Source organism: Saccostrea echinata, unplaced genomic scaffold, assembly GCF_033153115.1.
Source record: "Saccostrea echinata isolate AGI-Se365-2 ecotype Australia unplaced genomic scaffold, CSIRO_AGI_Sech_v1 ptg000009l, whole genome shotgun sequence".
NCBI lineage: Eukaryota > Metazoa > Mollusca > Bivalvia > Ostreida > Ostreidae > Saccostrea > Saccostrea echinata.
In genome coordinates this window covers 8,306,901-8,327,947 of record NW_026889758.1, presented here as the reverse complement: position 1 = coordinate 8,327,947, position 21,047 = coordinate 8,306,901, and the positions used below count along the sequence as shown (strand labels likewise).

Below are 21,047 nucleotides of genomic sequence, written 5' to 3'. Positions count from 1 at the left end.
CATATCCGTTGCAAAACAAATTTTTAAGAAGGGGGGAATCTCTCACACACACACTCTCTCTCCCCCTTCATAAAATCTCAATTTAGATGTGGATTGCCATCTAGGGTTTCTATTAAGTGGATCAGAAATCCTTGGCTAGCGAAGATGAACAGGCCAAGGATTGTGAGAAGAGTATCGAATCAGAAACTCTTGGCTAGCGAATCAAAAACTCTTGGCGAGCGAAGATGTCAATTTCATTTTTAAAATTAGTTTAATTACTTGGCGACGATCAGAATTATTATGAATACTTTATCCTCTCTAGGGATACATGTTTATGTCGATTTTTTAAAACTCTTTTCGCTTTTTCAAAAATTACAGCATACTCATCTTTTGTCAATGTCCTTGCTAATGAATTGATATACTGTATAGATTATGGTAATCCACGTGTAATTGAACTTTATAATCCTCCATAATCTTAATACACAGATTAACATGTATACCTGTATAAATTGAGTCAAGATAAATATGAAACGAAATACAAACTAAATAATATGACAATAATAAAGAATTTTAGGATTATTTTAACTAAATCTCAAGCGGTCTTCCTTCCCGAACAAAGTGTGGAAGGAATTGTGCAGTTTAACATCGTTGAGAAGTTCGAAACTACGGGTAAGCGTCTCCATCTCTCTATTCTTCCCAGCTCTAAGTAGACTAGTTTTCTGATGTACTTGTGCCTCGATTTTTAGGCGTGTTCTTGGAGGTGACGGGCCTCTCTTACGTCGTTGTTGAGGAAAAGCACGGTAAATCTAGGAATGGGGTAGTCAGTCAGCACACGTCACTGGAGAGGTACTGCCACACCAAGATAGACCTGGCCACCAAAGGTATGTCTGTGATGTTGGATGACACTGAATGAATAACACACACTGAGCAAAAGAAAGTCTTATTTAATACTGGAAAACCCCTAAATATGAAAGGTGTTGGTATTGTTTAATACTGAAAATGTAAAAGAATTTTGTAACCTAGGTTATCTGCTTTAGTTTAAAACACTAAAAAAAACCCAATTAGTCTTAATTTTGAATATGTACACTGTTATTACATTCTACTGGTAACTCACTCGTCATGTTTTATTTGTACTGATGAGCTGAAAAGCTCAAAGTTAATGAAGAACTTGGCAAAAGAAAGTATTGTTAACTGACTCAAATTTCGTTTTATGTGGAGAAATATGACGGTACATATTGTCGTATTGTACATATTGTCGCGGGCGACATTATGTGCCTTACCCTCACTGCACATACTGTCGCCACACAGATATTTTTTCTTAAAGATTTTTTTTTGTTTTTTGGTGGTTTTTTTAAACGTAATTGATGTGTAAATCACACTGACGTGTCTCGTATGCTTTTGTGACGGTACATTTTGTTTTCCTGTTCATATTGTCGCCGGCGACAATGTGTACCAACCCTCACTGCGCAAATTGTCGTCCATCAGTATATGTCGCATGACAATGCATGGTAGACTAATGCTTCCATATAAATATGACTAATCGTTGCTTTGCTGTTTTTGAGAAGAAATTTTTTAAAAGAATTTTCCTATGTAAAACTTTGATACCCCATTGTGGCCCCACTCTAGGCCGGGAGGGGGGTGGTGGTCATGATTTGAAGATACTTGAATCTACACTGTGGATGCTTCTATATAAACATCATCAATCACTGGCCTACCGCTGTTCTCAGTGGTGGATCCAAAAATTTCAGAAAATTTTTCATAAAGCAGGTGGGGGGGGGGGGGGGTGCGCCGATGCTAGATCCGCCTTTGGTTCTTCAGAAGTTAAAAAAAAAAAATCTGTATATATTCTTTTGTAAAACTTTGATCATCCATTGTGTTCCCACTCTACCCATGGGGGTCCTGATTTGAGCAAAATTGATTTATTTTGTTTTTGTTTTTTGTTTATTGTTTTAACGTCCCTCTCGAGTATTTGTACTCAAATGGAGACGTCTCCACTTGCCGATGGAGAGATGCAAATTTAGACCTATATTCGGCACTCAAGGCCAATGAGCAGTGAGGGATCTTTTTCGTGCCAGCATCCTACAAAACTGATCGTACACTATGTATTGAAGCTTTCACATAAGTATCATCTCTTCTGACCCAATAGTTCTTGAGAAGATTTTGAAAGAAAATTTCCTATATATTCTATGAAAAACTTTGATCACATATTGTAGCCCCGCCCTTCCCCCGATGGACACTTTATTTCAACTTTTCTGACACAATGGTTCTTGAGAAGATTTTTAAAAGATATCACTAAATTTTCACTAATTCTTAACTACTTCCCTTGAAAGAGGGCATGGCCTTTCATTTGAAAAAAAAACTTGAATCCCTTTAGTGGTACGTTTGGCTGAAAATGGCCTTGTAGTTCTTGAGAAGAAGCTGAAAATGTGAAAAGTGACGGACGGACGGACGACAGACAAAATGTGATCAGAAAATCTCACTTGAGCTTTAAGCTCAGGTGAGCTTAAAATGTCAACCCCAACACCAATTATATAGGCACATGTAAAAAAAATAATGCAAAAAATAATTTCCAGATAATCATTACTACTGAACAACAAAAACAACAAAAAATCAATCTCCAAGTATATATAACGAGAAAAAAAGGCAGATTTATCAGATCTCTGAGGAATTACGGTATCTTGAGACATACACATGTACATTGTTGTGATGTACACCAATCCTGGACACAATTTCTGACCAAAACCTTTTTCTCCATACAGTATTGCGAGTAATGCTAAATATATACATCTTGTTTACTTATTAATCTACAATACACCTTTTCTATCTTTTATCTATCCTTCTGTCTGTTTGTCTCTGTGTGTGAGAGGGTATGTGTGTGTGTTTGATTTGAACATATTTTATTGTAATAATGCATACAAAAGGATTGCATGAAATATATGGAGATAACGAACAGTATTCAAGCTCAAAAGTCCATTATACAATACAAAGTAGGAGCAGAGCAAACACGGACCTCCAAACATCAGAGGTGGGATCAGGTGCCATGGAGGAGTGAGCATCCCCTGCCGACCGGTCACACCCGCCGTGTGCTCCTTGTCATGATCGGGAAATAACGGAAAAATCCGTCGACAATTCAGTGTGTAAATAATGGCCTAACAATTAGTATGAAAAACGTCAGTCAGCATTTGACTCAATGATAAATTGTATTTGCTGACAAGGTCATTGTATCGACCAAAGAACTTACGAAATGATGACTTTAAACGAGACAGCTGATATTCTTGTTTCATCAACTTATTTGTCAATAATTTACCTCGTTTTAGAAATTGTACATACGTAGAGCATGCTCTTGCGTATCGAATCAACTGAGAGATATATACCCCGTATGCAGGTGATGAAGGTATATTGCTGCATAAGTAAGGGAAGTTGACGATTGAAAAGTTAAAGTCATCACGTTTATCATAAAGCTTGGTTGTTAAATTACCATTAACGTCTTTTTCAAGTAAAATATCCAAATATGAAACAGATGTGTCAGACTCTGTGGTATCTTTTATCTCAAGTTCACCAGGATATATCGTATCGACATAAGAATGAAAATAGTCATTGTTGATTGACAGTACGTCGTCGATATATCTAAGTGTCGAGTTAAACGCCACAGCAAGTGTTTTCTTCTTTTCACGTACAAGATTTTGGACAAATTCTGCTTCATATGAATACAAAAAAAGGTCTGCTAATAACGGGGCGCAATTGGTACCCATAGAAATTCCAATAGATTGTTAGAAGACCTGGTCTCCAAAAACCACATAGATATTGTCAATCAGAAACTCAAGCATCATTTTAATGTCAACTTCAGAGTACTTGTGTGTACAATCAGAATGTTTTTTAACAAAATAATTTTGCAAATGACCAATGACAAGGTAAGTATATTTACGAGTTCCATTTTTATTGAAAAAGCAGCTGTCAATGATATCAAAAAGCCTGGACTTTAATTTATCGTGGGGAATGGTTGTGTATAAAGTTGAAAAGTCGTAAGTTTTTAAGGTGTTGATTTTGGTAAAATCTGATGATTTCAAATTTTCCAAAAGTTCCTTGGAATTTTTAAGTATCCACATCTGATTTACACCACTTCTCGAATATATTGTTGCACAGTACTCTTGAAGTTTCTCCTTCACCACTGTTAATATCTTAGTGAGGAGTAAAGATAGAGGCTTGGTTGAACATTTACTGGAACCCGCTTTGTATCTTTGTTTGTAAGGATTTTAATGAAGTTTCGGAATCCAATATAAATATGGTAATTCGAATTCATTTTGGTTGTTTGGAATATTAAAAATATTCAAAACTGACATATGATTTTGAAGAATTTCTTCCTTAGAAAGGGAACTATGAGTATAAGTTGGATTACCACTTGTAGAATTAAATCCAAGTTCCTCTAAAATACATTTAATATAATGAGCCTTACAAACAAAGACAATGTTGTTACCTGCTTTGTCAGCAGGGACCAGTACGTACTGATCATGTAATCTATCTAATTCTTTTTTCACTTCTGGATTATTGAATACAGAAGGATAGATGGTTTTCATATTGCATCTTAATTTTTTAAAGCGCGATTTTAACATACATCTGATACATTTAATCCATTCTGACAAAGTGTCAAGGTCTTCTTTTTCATGTCTGGCCCATCGCCAGGCGTAGTCCTCTACAGAATCCATGATATTTATGAAATTCTTACGCCAGTTGAAGGATCTCGGTTCCCTAAATTTAGGACCTTTTAAAATTAGTGATCTAAGGTCCTCATTATTAACTATATTTACGTCACCAGTAATAACGTGTCCAGCAGGACTATAGTTATAGGGCGAAGAAGAACATGAACACGATGGAGGATTATGTTTCAGATATTCGATATCCAGGCCCTGTAAAGTTTTCTTGTAATTAAAAAGTTTGGAAGCAACAGTCGATGTATATTTGTAGGAAATACAAAGTGTAGTCTTTAACTTGAAATATGGTGGAATACAAGACTGGACTCTTTTGTGATTAAGAATATTACTTATATTAACCGCGTCAATTCCTTTGTTGGCATATTGAAGTTTAAGGAAAAAACGGATTGTTTTAGCTGCATTTTCTTCAGTAAAACGCGGGGGTTTAAAAAGCCTATGATTGGCAATATCCATAACTACAGATCCGAGCCTATATTCTGGTGTCGAGGAATCAAAAAATGGACTTTCCTTGACCTTTTCAAGAAGACTTTTTAAAAGTTTCAAAGGGACAGAGTAAAGTTTGGTGCGAATATGATGTAGACCTAACTGTTGATTTACGTAAGGTAGTAATGAATCAAAAGAGACATCGTGTATTAAAGGTTTATTGTAAGACCGATGCCCATGACTACGCTTACGTCTCTGTGTATGGTTAAAAAGTCCCATCACATTTACATTGTTACACTGTGGACTGGAAAGATTTCCAACACTATCGACATTGTCATTACATCCATAGGGAAAGGCTGTCCCTAGCTTTCTTATCCAAAATTCTTCTCGTTGTCTACGGAAAGGTGTACTCAGTGATGGACTGTTTGTGTGGTGGTAAATCTTTTCCAGAATTCTAACTTTCATTGACAAAATAGAATGATCAGGTAAATTAAAATGTTTGTATAAAAGTTGCTGACCCCCATTATTTATCTGAAATCTATGACCTGATGTTCTTTTATTCAGTGATCCCTTGGTTTCACCAACATAAACAAGTCCACAAAGATTACATTCTATTCCGTAGACAACATTAGAAGATTTGCAGTTCAGATTTTCCCAAGTTTTGGTACAGAAGCTCTGTCCAGTAAGATTACTGGTGAAAGAAGTGTTAGTTATCAAAATGTCACAGGTTTTACAGTTTTTCGCAGAACATTTTGAAATAGAAGACATGGGATCGGAAAAGGAGTCTTCGAATATATCTTTAATAGAAACTTTACATTCTTTCAATTGTTTGTATGAACTATTGGTTTTATACCAAAACTGGGAATCTGAAGACTGTACATATGACATATGTTTAATATCCCTGAGGATTATCCGAGGGGCACCGAATGAATTCCTTGAGTCTGTGTCCCTTATAGACTCAAAAGAGTGACGCCTTTTTATACTGGGCGACGCGTCTGCCAGTATCATTTCGTTATTCTGTGTACTCATGAATGAATAGGTACCGAACGACAAGTATCCTCGGGGACAGACTGTCCACCAGCAGAGATACATGTTCGGTGGTTAAAATGAAATATATGGAGATAACGAACAGTATTCAAGCTCAAAAATCCATTATACAATACAAAGTAGGAGCAGAGCAAACACGGACCTCCAAACATCAGAGGTGGGATCAGGTGCCATGAAGGAGTGAGCATCCCCTGCCGACCGGTCACACCCGCCGTACAAGCTCTTTCAACTTAATAAATCCTCTCCTTGTTATACAAACAATGAATACAATATGATTGTCATAATAAATAAATTGAGATAATTTACAAAAAAATATGTTGTACATGTGATATATATGAAAATTATAAAGACACATACTCTGAGTAATCTACCTGAGCTCTAATGTTACATAGACACTGATTACAATGTTTATTGAACAAGAAGCTTTCATATTTGCTAAAACATTTAAAATTTTCATTCTGCATGTACAAAAATCAAAGACACTGTTTTGAATTAAAATCTATCTGATTCTCGAATAAATTTCTGGACACTACAGAAAATTTTAATATTTACATCGGTAGGCAAAGATTCGTTTCCACATAAAAAAAATGAGTGTCTATTACAATTTGCAGGTTAAGTTGAAGAAAAGTGTTTATTACGTCATTTCTTGGACGTTCATATTTCTTGCATACAAAGAAAAAATGATAAACGTCTTTAGTTTGGCCGCAAGTACATTTGGGGGAAGAAATTATATTTCTCCGATATTGGCCGCTATTTAGGATACGATTATGTCTTAATTTAGTGTGAATTATATTCCAAAAACGTTTTCCATATGAAAAATAAGGAGGTTTAGAGGAGGGTGTACAAATACTTTTCTTGAATTGATTGATGGACTTTAATTCCCTCACTTCCAGATTGAGAGAATTCCAGTTGTTAATTACCTCTGGGACAAAGGATTTTTTTAAAAAAAAAGATTTTAAAGATTTGTATATCAATATTGTCATAGAAATTTGACAGCGCATGCTTTTTTCATATTATAAAACTTTGTTCCTAATTTTACGATAGTTAGCCCAGTCAAAGTCTTGTGTGTGTTTGTGTGTGAATCTCTCTTTCTCTCTTAGTAAATATTCTTCAACACAATATATCGGCGACAAAATGTGCAAATGTTTACATTTACATATTGTCGCAGACGACAAAATGTGCCGATGCGTGACTGTACGTTTTGTCGTCTATTAAAAGGCTCGTCTCGGTACATATTGTCACCGGCGACAATATTTACCCCGGCGACAATATGTACCGATGGACGACAATATGTGCAGTGAGGGTGGGTGCATATTGTCGCCGACGACAATAGTACAAAACGACAAATGTACCGTCACAAGGAGCAATAAGTAATTGAAGATATCTTTCATTATTTGAAAATATTATTAATTCATTTGACGTTCAGAAAATTAAAGAGAGCTTCAGTTCTAAATTGTCGAGCGCATTAATTGTTGGGTTACTTGAATTGTTATTTTTAAATGAAGTAATAATAGAAGCAATTGAATTGGACCGCTCAATAAATCAAACGAACGGAGCAATATTATAATTGTATTGTTGCACACAATAATTCAATTATTGCTCTCTTCACTTGAATAACTGCTCTCTTCAGTGGAATTAATGCCGTCACGGTAGCTCAGTCGGTAGAGCGCTCGCTTCTTTATCGGAAGGTTGTATGTTCGAATCACGACCGCGACTGACCTAAGTCGGTGAAAAATAGGTAGCAACTGTCCCTTCGTCAAGCGCTCTGCACTTTGAAGTGAAAGTTGCGGGTTCTTTTGATGAGACTTTAAAAACCGAAGCCCCGTGTTACGGAAGGCGTTGGCACGATTAAGAACCTTCACTGCTCAATGGCCCTGAGTGCCGAGTAAAGGTCAAAATTTGAAGCCTTTCACCGGTATATGGTGACGTCTCTCTATGAGTGAAAAATTCTCGAACGGGACGTAAAACAACATGCATACAATCATCAATGGAATTAATGATATCAATACAATTTATGAGCACAACGACAGCAACATTTAATTGATATCTTTAATTCAACATACCGTAATTTAAATAATGATCTCTGAAATTGAATTCTTGTTGTCCTCTAACAAAAAAGTTTAACATAAATAGAGATATCCTCAATTATTCGAATTTATGTTAACATGACGCTCCATAATTTTGTATTTTCATAGATATTGGACAAATTAAAAGAAATTAAACTGATAAAATGTACTTTAACATACAGTATTCAGGTAAAGCAAACTCAGGCATACAGGAAATAAGGAAGAATTTCAAACAGAAGACCGAATTCAGCAATCTTAAGACTGCAATGATGTGTGATTGACTGATCTATCGATTCAAAATTTCAAAAAGAGAAGTAATGTACATGTACATTTATGTTGGTCCTAAATTTATGAAGTACTTTTATAAGTAGGTGGCGCTGCTTTTCCATTAACTACTGGAACTTACCAATATCCCTTCGCAACACAACTTCCGGATGAGCTGCCTACGTCATTTGAGGGTGAGAATGGGTGTACACGTTATTATTTACGAGCGTACATATTACGTGAGTCCCAGGGCCAGCTGGAATTTCTTCTCCCCTTCACTATTATCTCAGTCTTCAACCTAAATGAATCACCCTACGCAATGGTAAGTTATGGACTAAACATTTGTATTTTCAGGTTGGACCACATACTTTCTTTTCTTGCACAGAGACATCATCATTTCATCACATCTCACGTAAAAAGACTGTGGAATAAAAGACATCGTAAGGCTTTGTAGGAGAATCGATTTTTTTTTTTTTATCAATGATTAAGAAAATGCAAGCCTTGTTGATCTTTTTTAATTGCTACGACATGTTGATGATCCATCATGAACTTCATACAAAATGAATAACAAAAAGTGTCAAGTTCTTCAGCTTATCTTTTATGCAAGACCAAGAAGAAAAGATTTTCCTCTGAATAGGAGCAAGACCTCCTAGAAGTGACTCTTAATATATATTCTTATAGAGGTCAGAGGAAGCAGAAGATGTACAGATGGTTAGTTGTTGTACTTCCGGTTCAGTTAAAACGAAGCTGAAACTCAGCAAAATCGGCTATGTTCCAGGGGAGATAATTCAGTTAGACGGAGAATGTGATAACCAATCTCAGAATGCACTTAAAACTGTATTCTTGGATCTCATAATGGTAAGATTAGAGTAACAGTTTCATGATGCTAAGGTTTTCTCAATGTTTCAATCCATATATCCCAGTGGACACTATAATTATATATATAAAGTCTGCAACATCCGTTTCATATTTTGAGGATATATTGACTGTTCACAATAGTGACCGACAAATAACTAAACTGTGTGACAAATCGGATGACTTCAGCTTTCTCACCGTCAGCTTCCCTTTTTTGTGTAGTGATATTCCAATATTACTTGCATATGGTGTTTTATGTCTCCCTAATGCTTCGATACACAATAGTATGCTCTGAGTGCGATTAATTTTCAAACCGAGGGAAGCTACTGACAAATAAGTTGATGTTACAAGGATTTCAATAAGCTTTTTGCAAATTCTACAGTCGTTATGATGGCTTTGTTTGTAAATACAACCTATCAATGAGTCGTATTTTGTCTGACATGTTTCATACCATTTGTTAGGTCATTTCTTTTATACTAAATTTGACAACGGACTACTTCGTCTCAAAACTTAGGGCTAACGACGGGTGTGACCGGTCGACAAGGGATGCTTATTCCTCCTAAGCTTCTGATCCCATCTCTGGTGTTTTCAGAGTTCATTGTTTTTGCCCTTGCTATTCACGATTCGTTTTGTTTACTGGATTTATGAAATTGATCAATGTTCGTTATCTTCACCTTTTACATAAAAAACTTGCATTTAGTTTTCCATTTCATTTGGACACTTTTAATAACAAGCTAAGGCCATCATTAAAAATATCTTTGTTTCCCCTAACCCGACCCAAAAATCTCAAGTTGGGTCGGTAGGTAGGTAAATTATTTTTTTTCTGACAGCAGGTTTGGGAATACATTCTGAAAAATTGAATAATATCTTTATAAATAAAGAACAAAAGAAACCAATTTTTAAACCGAATATCATACAAATGAAGCAACATGTATGGTAAATTAAATCGCAAATATTATTCATTTGAACTTGTAAAATATCTCAGGCCGCGTAAATTTATTGAAATCGAATATTTACAAAAAACACAAGATTCGCAAATACAGAACCATGGGACATTCGAGTACATTTTTCAAACCTACTATCATCTTCGAGTACTTACACAGACAAAATGTCAAGGGCCTTGCGTGGCACAGTAATTCTAGTGTTTCGTTTTATAGTCACGACGTAATTCGGGAGCTTATTCTAAGTCACAGGTCCCGACGTGGGACTTGCAGACCGGTCAGTCGAATAAGACCATAAAAAACGTAGGTCCAGTGTCGGAGTATACATGTAGATGGCACGTAAAAGATCCCATTACTGATGCTTAATGATCAAAGGCCATAAGTGCCGAGTAAAAGTCTAAATTAGGAGCCCTCCACCGGCCCAACAAATTTTAAAGGTATTTTAAAGCAAAGAAACAACCCGTTTTCAAGAGATAACTAAAGAAAAATAAACTGGACGTCTCAGGAAGCCGTACCATAAGCAAATTTTAAGATTTCAACACTATTTGGAAATAGTGTACATGTAAACAATATATAATTCAACCAAACCATATCTAAAATGATTTAAGTTTCATATATCTAATTTTATAGTCACGGAGACAATACACCATAAATAAAAGGAATAAAGAAACGACATCTGAATTATATTTATCAAATGAAATAATCATACAAAGACATATTTACAACTCCTATGGTCCTATATAGTAAAAATAGGATCATAAATGAACTGTTTATTAGATCGAAACGAATCAAATGCAGTGAAATTTATTGATATGTATTCACAAAGAGCGCCCCTCATCTGCTCATGAGGCAGGCTTCGCTATGCGTACTACGCACGTTAATTTTAGAAGACACATTTTTAAATACCATCTTAACACTCCTTAGTCATGGTACATTAATTCACGAGATGTCTCAAGAGTGTAGGATTCTAATAAGTCAAAGATATAATAAGATTGATACGTCACCATTGTTTTATAACACGAACTAACCCTCTGTGGCCACATGTTGTCGGCACCAAATGAGAGTAAAACAAAAGCCGCCGTTCTGATAAAAAACGGATTTTGATGAAATTGTATTATATAAATTTGATAAACAATAAAAAAAAATATTTAAATAATCTTAATAAAAAAACTTTTCAGTCGGCACGATTTAAATGGGTCGGTCGCGTTAGGGGAAACAAAGGTGTTTTTTATTTTGGCCTAATGGACTTAATAATTTGTCATGTAGAATGTCACACTAAAGGCGACCAACAAAGAACACTCTGTACAGAGAAGCGTGAAGACCTGGCATCTGCATGAGATCCAAGGAAACACAACTCTGTCCCTGGACAACATCCAGCTTGTTGTTCCGCCATTACCTCCATCAGGATCCAGATTCTGCAACAACATCGATGTTCACTATTGTTTGCAAGTAATACCACCATAGTTAAACTCATTGTAACTGTTATTGCTAGCGGTTTCGATAATAAAGAATATGAAATACTTGTTGACAAGTAATTGGTTTTTTTTTACAGCTAACAGCAAAAGTATCTTCTGGGGTTTGTTGTAAAGTGTCCGTAGGTCTTATAATTGGGAATTTGCCGTTAGAACTTGGCAATAGTCAATTTGCGGAGCAAGAGGACACAGATGACATTGGTTCCATCGAAGCTCAACTTCCAGAAAATCTAAGGAGCTTAGTAAGGAAGACTTCATGTAAGTATTGTTTTCATAGTTTTTCAAATAAGTTGATTATAAACAAAATTTGATTTAATAACAAAATTAAGATTTTGTCACAATTTTGAATTTCTTTTTTCACAGGTGTTCCTGCATTTCGAAATAGCGGCATATTTTCTGTAACCTTGGATCACCATTTCCCTTTATCTGATGAACATGTAAACAATCACCATGTGCCAGTTCCCTTACAATGCCCTGGAATTCAATGGCACCCGTCATATTTATGCTTCGTTGAAAAAACCAAAAAATGATTTGCATTTCATAACGTGACCATCCTATGGATGACATTACTGGCGGAATTTATGACGAACTATAAACATTTTTTTTTTTTTTTACAAATGATGTAGATACATCTTTTTCAGTTAGCAGTAAAGATGACTACTTTTAAAAATTGAATCACAAACTCATGGCCTTTTTTTTACGTATCACAGTCAACTACCGATAGAAACATCAATAATTTTTTAAACTTCAGATGTATATTATACATGTATAATATACATATCATATATATACACACCTCAAGGAGGCACGGAAATTATTGGACTGAACTTGTAGCAGACTACTAGATGTCCGACTAGATGTCACGTTCACGTGAAAAACATAAGTCAACATGACTTTACAATAAAGGTGAAGGAATGGTAAAAGCATTTCCATTCCTGCATGATTATATATCTCCATTATAGCTACATTTAAATTATGAAAATATGCAGAACTGTCTTATTTTGACAATTAAATGTAAGACATATATGTATATGTTACAGAATATTAACCGATAAGACGATTATACGCTTAAAAGTTAAACAGAGGGTAAGACTGACACAATATTCACCTAATAACCTACTGTCTTAGTTAATTACTGTTAATCTGCGATTGCACTCAAGTTTATCTGCATTCATAATCTGGTTCGAATAGAGTGTAAATCTGCAATTGTGCCCTTATAAATCGTTTGGCAAATTTCTGTCACTGCAAATAGTTATAGCTCTGTTATGAATTAAGAACCATGTCCAAAAATGAATGTAAATATTTTAATTTTTGTGCTGAGAATCATGAAGAGAGAACTAGATAAAATTATTTTCGATTATGGAATAACTGTTACCGAGTGTCCTTTGATCGTTCTGAGATTGATCATTTGTTGAAGACTTAAAATTCTTTTCATTTATTTGGCACAAAATCTCCGAATATGTCGTTTATTGAATCTGTTGGAGGGACATTCATCGTTTGGTTACGCAGTGACGTCATACCCTACATTCTCTTCGGAACCTGTAGTGTCGTCATTATCGTAAGTTGTTTGCTCAATATATTCCTGATTTTTATGTTGAAGCGGCGGAAATTAATTCTCCTTCCAACCAATAGATACCTGTTACAACTAATTATTGTGGACTTTTTGGCGTGTGGTTTTGCCCTTATTCCATCCTGTGTGACAGCTCTTGCCAAAAGCTGGATAATGTCCGAGCCCGTATGTTACATCCATGCTGTAATGTCAACATGGCTGATGCTCGTGTCCTTTGGGTTGGTGTGTTTTTGTTTAATAGAACGAGCAGTTAAACAAAAGAATCCAAAACTTCACCACGCGGTGTTTGATTCTAACCTGGGTGTAAGCATAACGTCCGTTATGATTTGGGCTATAGACCTTGGTGTTGCCATTTTACCAGTATTTGGAATTTCCCACATAGCATACGATGTTTACCAAGCATCTTGTGTCGTCTTTCATTCATCAAGTCTGATCTACGTCACAACTGTTTTCTCTCTGACTTTTGTTGTGTCTTTGCTGATTTTCCTTGTTACTTCTTGTCTTATTTTCAACCATCATCGAAATGAATTAAAAAAGAAGAAAAGTGACATGATTGAACTTTTGAAGCCCTCCCGAGAGCAAGACAACACTGTAACCTCACCACAGATTACCAACAGAAGCGAGAAAAGCACGGTATCAACCACTGGCATCGTGCCAGCAGTGGAAGAGACTCCAAGGGATATCAGTGCTAGGCGAGACACTCTGGCAGAAATGACAATGTCAGATCAGGAAACCGCTAACAACCGCAGTCGTTATTGGAGGAAATTGCAAAATTCCACCAAACATCGTCCGAGCCGTCTGCAGTCCGTAGTAAGTGCCGTTCAAAGCTACGACCTGTTCTCCGATGACCACAAAGACGAAGACCACCACTTGGCCGTGACATACATGATTGTTTACTGCTTCCTCTCTATATGCTGGCTTCCTTCTCTCATTTTGGCTCTTGCTAACGGCTTTGATGACTCAATTTGGCGCGGCTGGTACTCTCTAACAATGATTTTTGCCGTGTTGAGCTTTATAGCTAAGCCAATCATTTATATGGCGCACAACAGACATTTTCGACAAAATTCAAAGATGGCATTGCCGGAGTCAGTGACTGTCAAAGTTGCTAGGATTCGAAATTCAATTTCCACTGCAGTAGACAAACTCGACAAAGCTGTTTTTGTGTCCCCTAAAACAGAAAACAACTTTGCAACAGCAGTTGCGACCAACAAAGCGGCGAAGACTTGGATTAAGAAGGTACGAAAACCTGATAACACACCAATTATACAAGAAGAATGTGATGATAACAACGTAGTCAGATCTGAATCTGATAGAGGACCTGAAGAAACCAGGGAATCCCAAGAGAAGGACTTCCATCCGAACAGTGCCGACATGTCTGAAGTTCCTATAATTAACAGTCCTTCCTCGAGCCAAAAATAACTTTTGGAAAAATAAACAATGTTTAATGTTTGAGTTTTGAACAATGTCATTTTAGACTAATTAGTCTGAAGTAAAAGGTACAAAATGTTGTATATTATGCACAAATAAAATGTTTTCATTTGATTACTTAAGTGAGACATTCGTTGCCATACAAAACAAATGGACTTTTTAAAGTTTTTCCTTCGTTGGTAGTCCATTCCTGAATCCTTATACGTGCATGTGTATACCTGGGGTAATTGTATTTTAATATTTTGTATCATGAACTATTGCATGCATGTGGAGGAGCTTTAATCTCTTATGTGATGTGTTGACATCTCTATTACACCTGCAATGACTTGTCTCTGAAAACAAGAGGCCCATGGGTCACATCGTTCACCTGAGCACTTTGGCTAGGAAAATGCAGAAATCAGTTCAATATTGAAAAGTTTTAATATTAAAGTGGTTCCGGGGTGGGGGTGGGTGGGTGGGGTATAATTTGAACAAACATGACTTATAATATCTTTGCTGTTCTTAAGAAATTTTTATTAATTTTTCCTTTGAACGTTTGGTCATTTAGCTCAACTTTTATTATCAAAAAATCGGCATATCCGAAGCGTACCTTACTATTATAATATTTTTTATCATATGCTTAGTAGTAAATACACCAATTCCGCTCTGTGCGATACGGGTGACGTCACTATACCTCATAACAAGGACCGGTGTCGTATAGTGAGACCCCCCCCCCCCCCGGAAAACTGGCTATATTGTGAGATTCCCCCCGGAAGACGCTATATAGTGAGACTTCCCCCGGAAGGCTGGCTATATAGTGAGACCCCCCCCCCTCCCCCTGGAAGACTGGCTATATAGTGAAACTTTCCCCAAGAAGACTGGCTATATAGTGAATCTACACTACCTGAGGATGATTCCAAATCAATATGACTAATCGTGGCTTCATTGTTCTTGAGAAGAAGATTTTTTTCTATATATTCCTATGTAAAACTTTCATCGTCCATTGTGGCCCCGCCCTAACCCCGAGGGTCATGATTTGAGCAAACTTGAATCTACACTAGCTGGGCATTATGCTTCCATATAAATATGACCAATCATGGCTCCGCTGTTCTTAAAAAGAAGATTTTAAAGATTTTCCCTATGTGTTCCTAAGTAAAACTTTGATCGCCCGCTGTGGCCCCACCCTACCCCCGGGGGTCATGATTTGAACAAATTTGAATATACACTACCTGAGGATGCTTCCACGTAAGTTTCATATTTTCTAGCACAGTGGTTCTTGAGAAGATTTTTAAAAGATGACATAAATTTTTCATGAATTCGCGATTATCTCCCCATTTGAATAAACTTGAATCCCCTTTACACAAGGATACTTTGTAATAAGTTTGGTTGAAATTGGCCCAGTTGTTCTTGAGAAGAAGATGACAATGTGAAAAGTTTACAACGACGACAACGCCGACGACGACAACGACAGACAACGGACAAATTTCGATCAGAAAAGCTCACTCGAGCCTTCGGCTCAGGTGAGCTAAAAACTATCATTGAGAGCTTTGAACGTTTGGTCATTTAGCTCAACTTTTGTTATCAGAAAATCAGCATATCCGAAGCGTACCTTACTATTATAATATTTTTTATCATATACTTAGTAATAAGTACACCAATTCCGCTCTGTGCGATACGGGTGACGTCACTATACATCATAACAAGGACCGGTGTCGTATAGTGAGATTCCCCCCCCCCCCGGAAAACTGGTTATATAGTGAGATCCCCCCCCCCCCGGAAGACGCTATATAGTGAGACTTCCCCCGGAAGGCTGGCTATATAGTGAGACTCCCCCTCCCCCCGGAAGACTGGCTATATAGTGAAACTTCCCCCAGAAGACTGGCTATATAGTGATACTTCCCCCCCCCCCCCCCCCCCGAAGACTGGCTATATAGTAAGACTTCTCCCGGGGGAGTCTCATTATATAGCCAGTCTTCTGGGGGGGAAATCTCGCCATATAGCGAGTCTTCCCCCTTCATAGCGAGACTTCCTCCTCAAATATAGTTTCAGAGCATTATTTTTTTTTTATTGTAAAACAGTGTTTTTTCATAATACGTTTTCATTGTTTGAAAATTTCCGTCATATGAAGCAACATATCTTAATGATAATTCTTTTTTAATTTTTCGGTTTCCCTATTTGTTTCATCATTCAAATGATACAATATATTTATGAATAGTAATAAGAACAGACTCTACTTATGTTATCTCTCAAATTTGTGAAAATCAGCATTATGTTAACGACACGACGCACGGCCATGCAATCTAATAACAATTTTTTTTTTAATTCAGTAAATAAAATCAAATTTCATGGTATGAACAATACTGAATATACGAGGTATAACTATAATACAAATTCTGTTCGTGCGATATTTAAAATTGACGATTATGTATGCATAACTAATAAGTGTTATAGTTGAGTAACCCTTAACTAATTTTTAAAAATATACTTTTAGTAAGTTTTTCGTATTTATTCTTTGAAGTTCATTATTTCCTGAATTTTTAAAATAATAACGAATATTGTACCTCTAATCTGTATAAGATATATGCCCTATACATACGTTTTGTAAAAAAAAATGTCAGACGGAGCCTAAAAATGTTTTATTTTTAAATATATCTGTATTTAGCATGTACGATTACTGCATAAATAATATCTATAACACAACCTTTATTTTTATTTTAGCTTGTCCACGAACTTTATGGACAAACCTCGTATCGTACTTAAAACATTGCCATTTAATTTTAGCGCTTAATTAATTTACACAAGACTTTCAGATTTTGAAGGATAATTGCACTGAAACACTTTGAAACTAATTCTTTTTTTTTTTATATTAATTCCATTAATTAATGTCGGACTTCATGAGGTAAGTAAAGAAAACTGTAAATAATTTACAAAAACTGGTTCCTAATGCAAAGATACAAGATTTTATTAGTCCAATTTGGGCCCCGCAGGAGCAAAAAAGATTTACAAACATGAAACAAAAGAAGGAGGAAGATCCAAATAGATCCATCATTCAGGGGAGATTAGTAAGCTCCGTATTTAGTCACTTAAGGATTAATGGTCATATATTGAAAGTTAGCATACATTCTAGCTTACAATGTTTCTTCTTTCAGCCGAACTTCTAGGAGACAGCTGTCTGACTATATGATAATGAACATAGAGTCCACACCAAACTTAACTGTAAATTTTAGTGGCCAAAGCTTTAGAAACTCATGATACTCAGGTGACCTTCCAAACTATGATATGGTCAACAATTTATTTATAGATTTTAAAGAGATACTGTGTGTTGATACATAAAATAAACAGGTGTGAATGGTGATAATCTGTGAATGGATCAAGCTCGCAAACGACTATTGTTGATTGACATACCCGGATATTCTTCACATTTATTGACCAATCAGATTGTCCAATCGTCAGTAACGGTAGTTCAGTTTTCCTTCAATAAATAATCATTCATACACTTGACTGCTACTTGTTGTGGTGGTTAATGACTGTCACTTACTCTACCGTAAAGGACAGTAAACAATCTCTACGGATGACTGCATAAGTAGTTTTAAGATTTTTCTAATATACTAGTACATACTTTCATTTTTTTGTACAAAATTTGGTGAATTTTTTTTTTCAAATAGTTTCTGTTTTAGATCTTGATGGCACCTTATTTTAAAACAAGAAAATAAGCATTTAAAAATAATATCAAAGGAATGAAAATTAATTTCTACGCTTTAACATGTATCATACGAAAAAAAGAGAGGCAGCTATTCCAGCTCTCTGTGTCCAGAGATAGAAATTTTTTCTCTAAAACAATTACAGATATATTTTAGTGATTGTAACATAGTATAAAATAAATCTATTTAATCTACTAATTATCATTAAATTTTAACCCAGGATTTTTAAAAAATAGATTGGCAAATTCTACTTTATGATTTTACGGTGAATCTGAGAACAAGAGAGTTGGACTCATCAATGGAAGTTTCGTCCGATCAATTCCCGGTTGGCGTAATTTTTGTTGAGCTCAAGTACACCAAGAGTGACATTCATTAAAAAAGCAAGGCTATGAAATTCGAAAAATATATATATATATAAATATGAATTTTAAATTTTAATAATTCATAACATTATATGGTATAAGATGTGTGATGAGCTATTAAAGACTGGGTCTTTTTAACATATTGCTTTTAAATTATATTAAGTTTGTTTTCAACGCTGATGATATGATGACCTGTGTCTGGTGAATTAAAGATTGTTATTGGTATTTTTACGTCCACATTTCAAGGACTGCATGACAAAGGTGTTAAATCTTAATGGTCAGGCGGAAACGCTTAAACAAAAATAAATTTAAAAGTTTTCATTGGCTCTTGTTGAATAAATAATGTTACTGGTCATCGTTCCGAACCAGAAATGATAAACTATATAAGAAAGGTTCCGAGTGGCGAGGTATATTCAAACACGGACACACCAAAGAAGTGAAGATAATAACGAAGAAGTAAAGGTAATAACATAAAAGAGAAGGTATTTACATTTTTCTAAAGCTACTAATCTACTTTGTAACGTAAATTCGCTTTCAAGCTTAAGGCATTTGTTAAAAATAAAATTGAGAGTTATATGTATGACATAATGATATGATATAATGTCTTTGTTTTATTTTTTGGTATGTATAAATGTAGAGAGATTAATTCACGTGCATAATTGAATTCATACGATATTTTACAATGTATTAAACATCTTTCTAAACTTGTACAGACTTTGAGGTAAAATCTGAGAAGACATCAAAGTAAATTTGGAAGATGTATGCTCTGGTGACGTTTGCAGTTCTTGCATATAGTTGCAACGTACAAGGATTGACCTCAGAAATTAAGAAAGAAAAGATCAGTGAGTCAACTTCGCCATTTTCTTTTGAATGAAGTTGACAAAAATCCAGATATATTCAAATAATACTTAAATGAAAATGGTCATATAATGAGATTATGGTCTTTCTACGATGATAAAATATTTAAAATCGATGTATTACAGGTCCCCATATCGACCTCTTGAAAAAACAATGTTGTCCACGTCGTAACAGTATGTACCTAGATCTAACTAATGGTAAAGTCTGGGGTGGAGCAGAGGGCGTGTCTCAGCCAGTATTCACACCACAGTCAAACAATGTGGAATGTGGAGTTATGGCCGACCTGAGAGCTAACTTCCAGAATCTGACAAACTGCCTTCAGGACTGGCACCAGGATGGTTGTGTCGATTTTCCAATGTGTGGACGACGCATGCTCAGAATAGACATGTATCTTGGGAAAGAGCGCGGGGGTTATATGTTCAACGTTGGAGACAGTCCAAGCAATGACGGATGGGGTAAGCATTTGTGTAGATGTTCAATTTCCTAAGAATGTTTTACTTTTGCTTTTTATCTGGATTTAATGAGATATTTGAAATAATAAAGATATGATTGATTTTTGAATGGTCAACTTTATGTTGAAAAAGGTGGCGATGGAAGTGACACTAAACACGATGCAGAATTAATGGGACTTTATCCCCACATCTGGGAATTCAAATCAGATTACTGTAAAACGGAGAAAACAGAATGGAAAAACACTCTTTTGGCCCCAAATGTTTCAAAAATCACTATTTTTGTTGCCAACAATTATGTCAGGATCCTGAACGACCAAGGATTTGAGGTTAAAGGGTGTCACAAATGCCTGTTTGCTCTCAATGGACAGGACCCCAACGATAGAGCGAACACACTTTACATGGCTTTTAACAACATGATCAGAGGAACTCATCGACGTGGGTATGGAGTGTGTCGTGTTGGAATTCGCTGGGAATGCCCGGATTGTGAAAGGAGTCTTCCGTTTCCGACAAATCCCAGTATCAAAGGAGGTGTTTAACTCTTAACTTCATGAGTTACAATTAACAATTACAAATTTTGGTCGTTGACATAAATGTTTTTTTTTTTAGAGGAAATATAGAGTACATTGTCTATGAAAATGCCAATTTCCTATCGAAATAAATGAATGATTTAGAGTTTATTGTTGAGTTATGTTTGAGTAATTGATTACGATAAGTGTTGTCAAAATCAAAAGATGATTGAAAAACTTTGTTATATAATAGGGCTGGTTATCGTCTTGAAATTTTGTATTGCAAAACATGTATTTTTATGTGCATTGCGACATGTATTGCAATATTTTCAATAACAGTTAAAATGCTTTTTTCCATAATTTTTTAACCTCCATTTATCAGCAGAATGCATGTAACTATTACAATATATTGTCACAAGAAAGTTCTTGTTGCTT

The 21,047-nt window shown here is 35.6% G+C and overlaps 3 protein-coding genes across 3 annotated transcripts; all 3 read left to right on the top strand.

The window, feature by feature from the left end:
- The first annotated feature begins 530 nt into the window (after nt 1-530).
- LOC133181533 (arrestin domain-containing protein 17-like) lies at nt 531-12,336 on the top strand. Its single transcript, XM_061316018.1, has 7 exons — nt 531-648; nt 726-860; nt 8,596-8,810; nt 9,170-9,346; nt 11,551-11,733; nt 11,837-12,014; nt 12,120-12,336. The coding sequence occupies exons 1-7, from the start codon at nt 531-533 to the stop codon at nt 12,284-12,286; spliced, it is 1,173 nt and encodes a 390-aa protein (XP_061172002.1). The 3' UTR covers nt 12,287-12,336.
- Nucleotides 12,337-13,215: 879 nt separating this feature from the next.
- On the top strand, nt 13,216-14,745 carry LOC133181532 (G-protein coupled receptor 84-like). Its single transcript, XM_061316017.1, has one exon. It carries the CDS (start codon nt 13,216-13,218, stop codon nt 14,743-14,745), a length of 1,530 nt encoding a protein of 509 aa, XP_061172001.1.
- A 4,808-nt stretch (nt 14,746-19,553) lies between these two features.
- LOC133181531 (uncharacterized) lies at nt 19,554-20,642 on the top strand. The gene is made up of 3 exons (XM_061316016.1): nt 19,554-19,638; nt 19,780-20,109; nt 20,239-20,642. The coding sequence occupies exons 1-3, from the start codon at nt 19,554-19,556 to the stop codon at nt 20,640-20,642; spliced, it is 819 nt and encodes a 272-aa protein (XP_061172000.1).
- The last annotated feature ends 405 nt before the right edge of the window (nt 20,643-21,047 follow it).

Excerpts from the sequence above, each read along its gene's own strand:
- LOC133181531 (XM_061316016.1), top strand. The coding sequence starts at position 19,554 with ATGTATGCTCTGGTGACGTTTGCAGTTCTTGCATATAGTTGCAACGTA. Across the intron at positions 19,639-19,779 it reads AATTAAGAAAGAAAAGATCA|GTCCCCATATCGACCTCTTG; the intron begins GTGAGTCAACTT and ends GATGTATTACAG. Across the intron at positions 20,110-20,238 it reads TCCAAGCAATGACGGATGGG|GTGGCGATGGAAGTGACACT; the intron begins GTAAGCATTTGT and ends ATGTTGAAAAAG.
- LOC133181533 (XM_061316018.1), top strand. The coding sequence starts at position 531 with ATGACAATAATAAAGAATTTTAGGATTATTTTAACTAAATCTCAAGCG. Across the intron at positions 861-8,595 it reads GATAGACCTGGCCACCAAAG|GTGGCGCTGCTTTTCCATTA; the intron begins GTATGTCTGTGA and ends TTTTATAAGTAG. Across the intron at positions 11,734-11,836 it reads ATGTTCACTATTGTTTGCAA|CTAACAGCAAAAGTATCTTC; the intron begins GTAATACCACCA and ends TTTTTTTTACAG.
- LOC133181532 (XM_061316017.1), top strand. The coding sequence starts at position 13,216 with ATGTCGTTTATTGAATCTGTTGGAGGGACATTCATCGTTTGGTTACGC.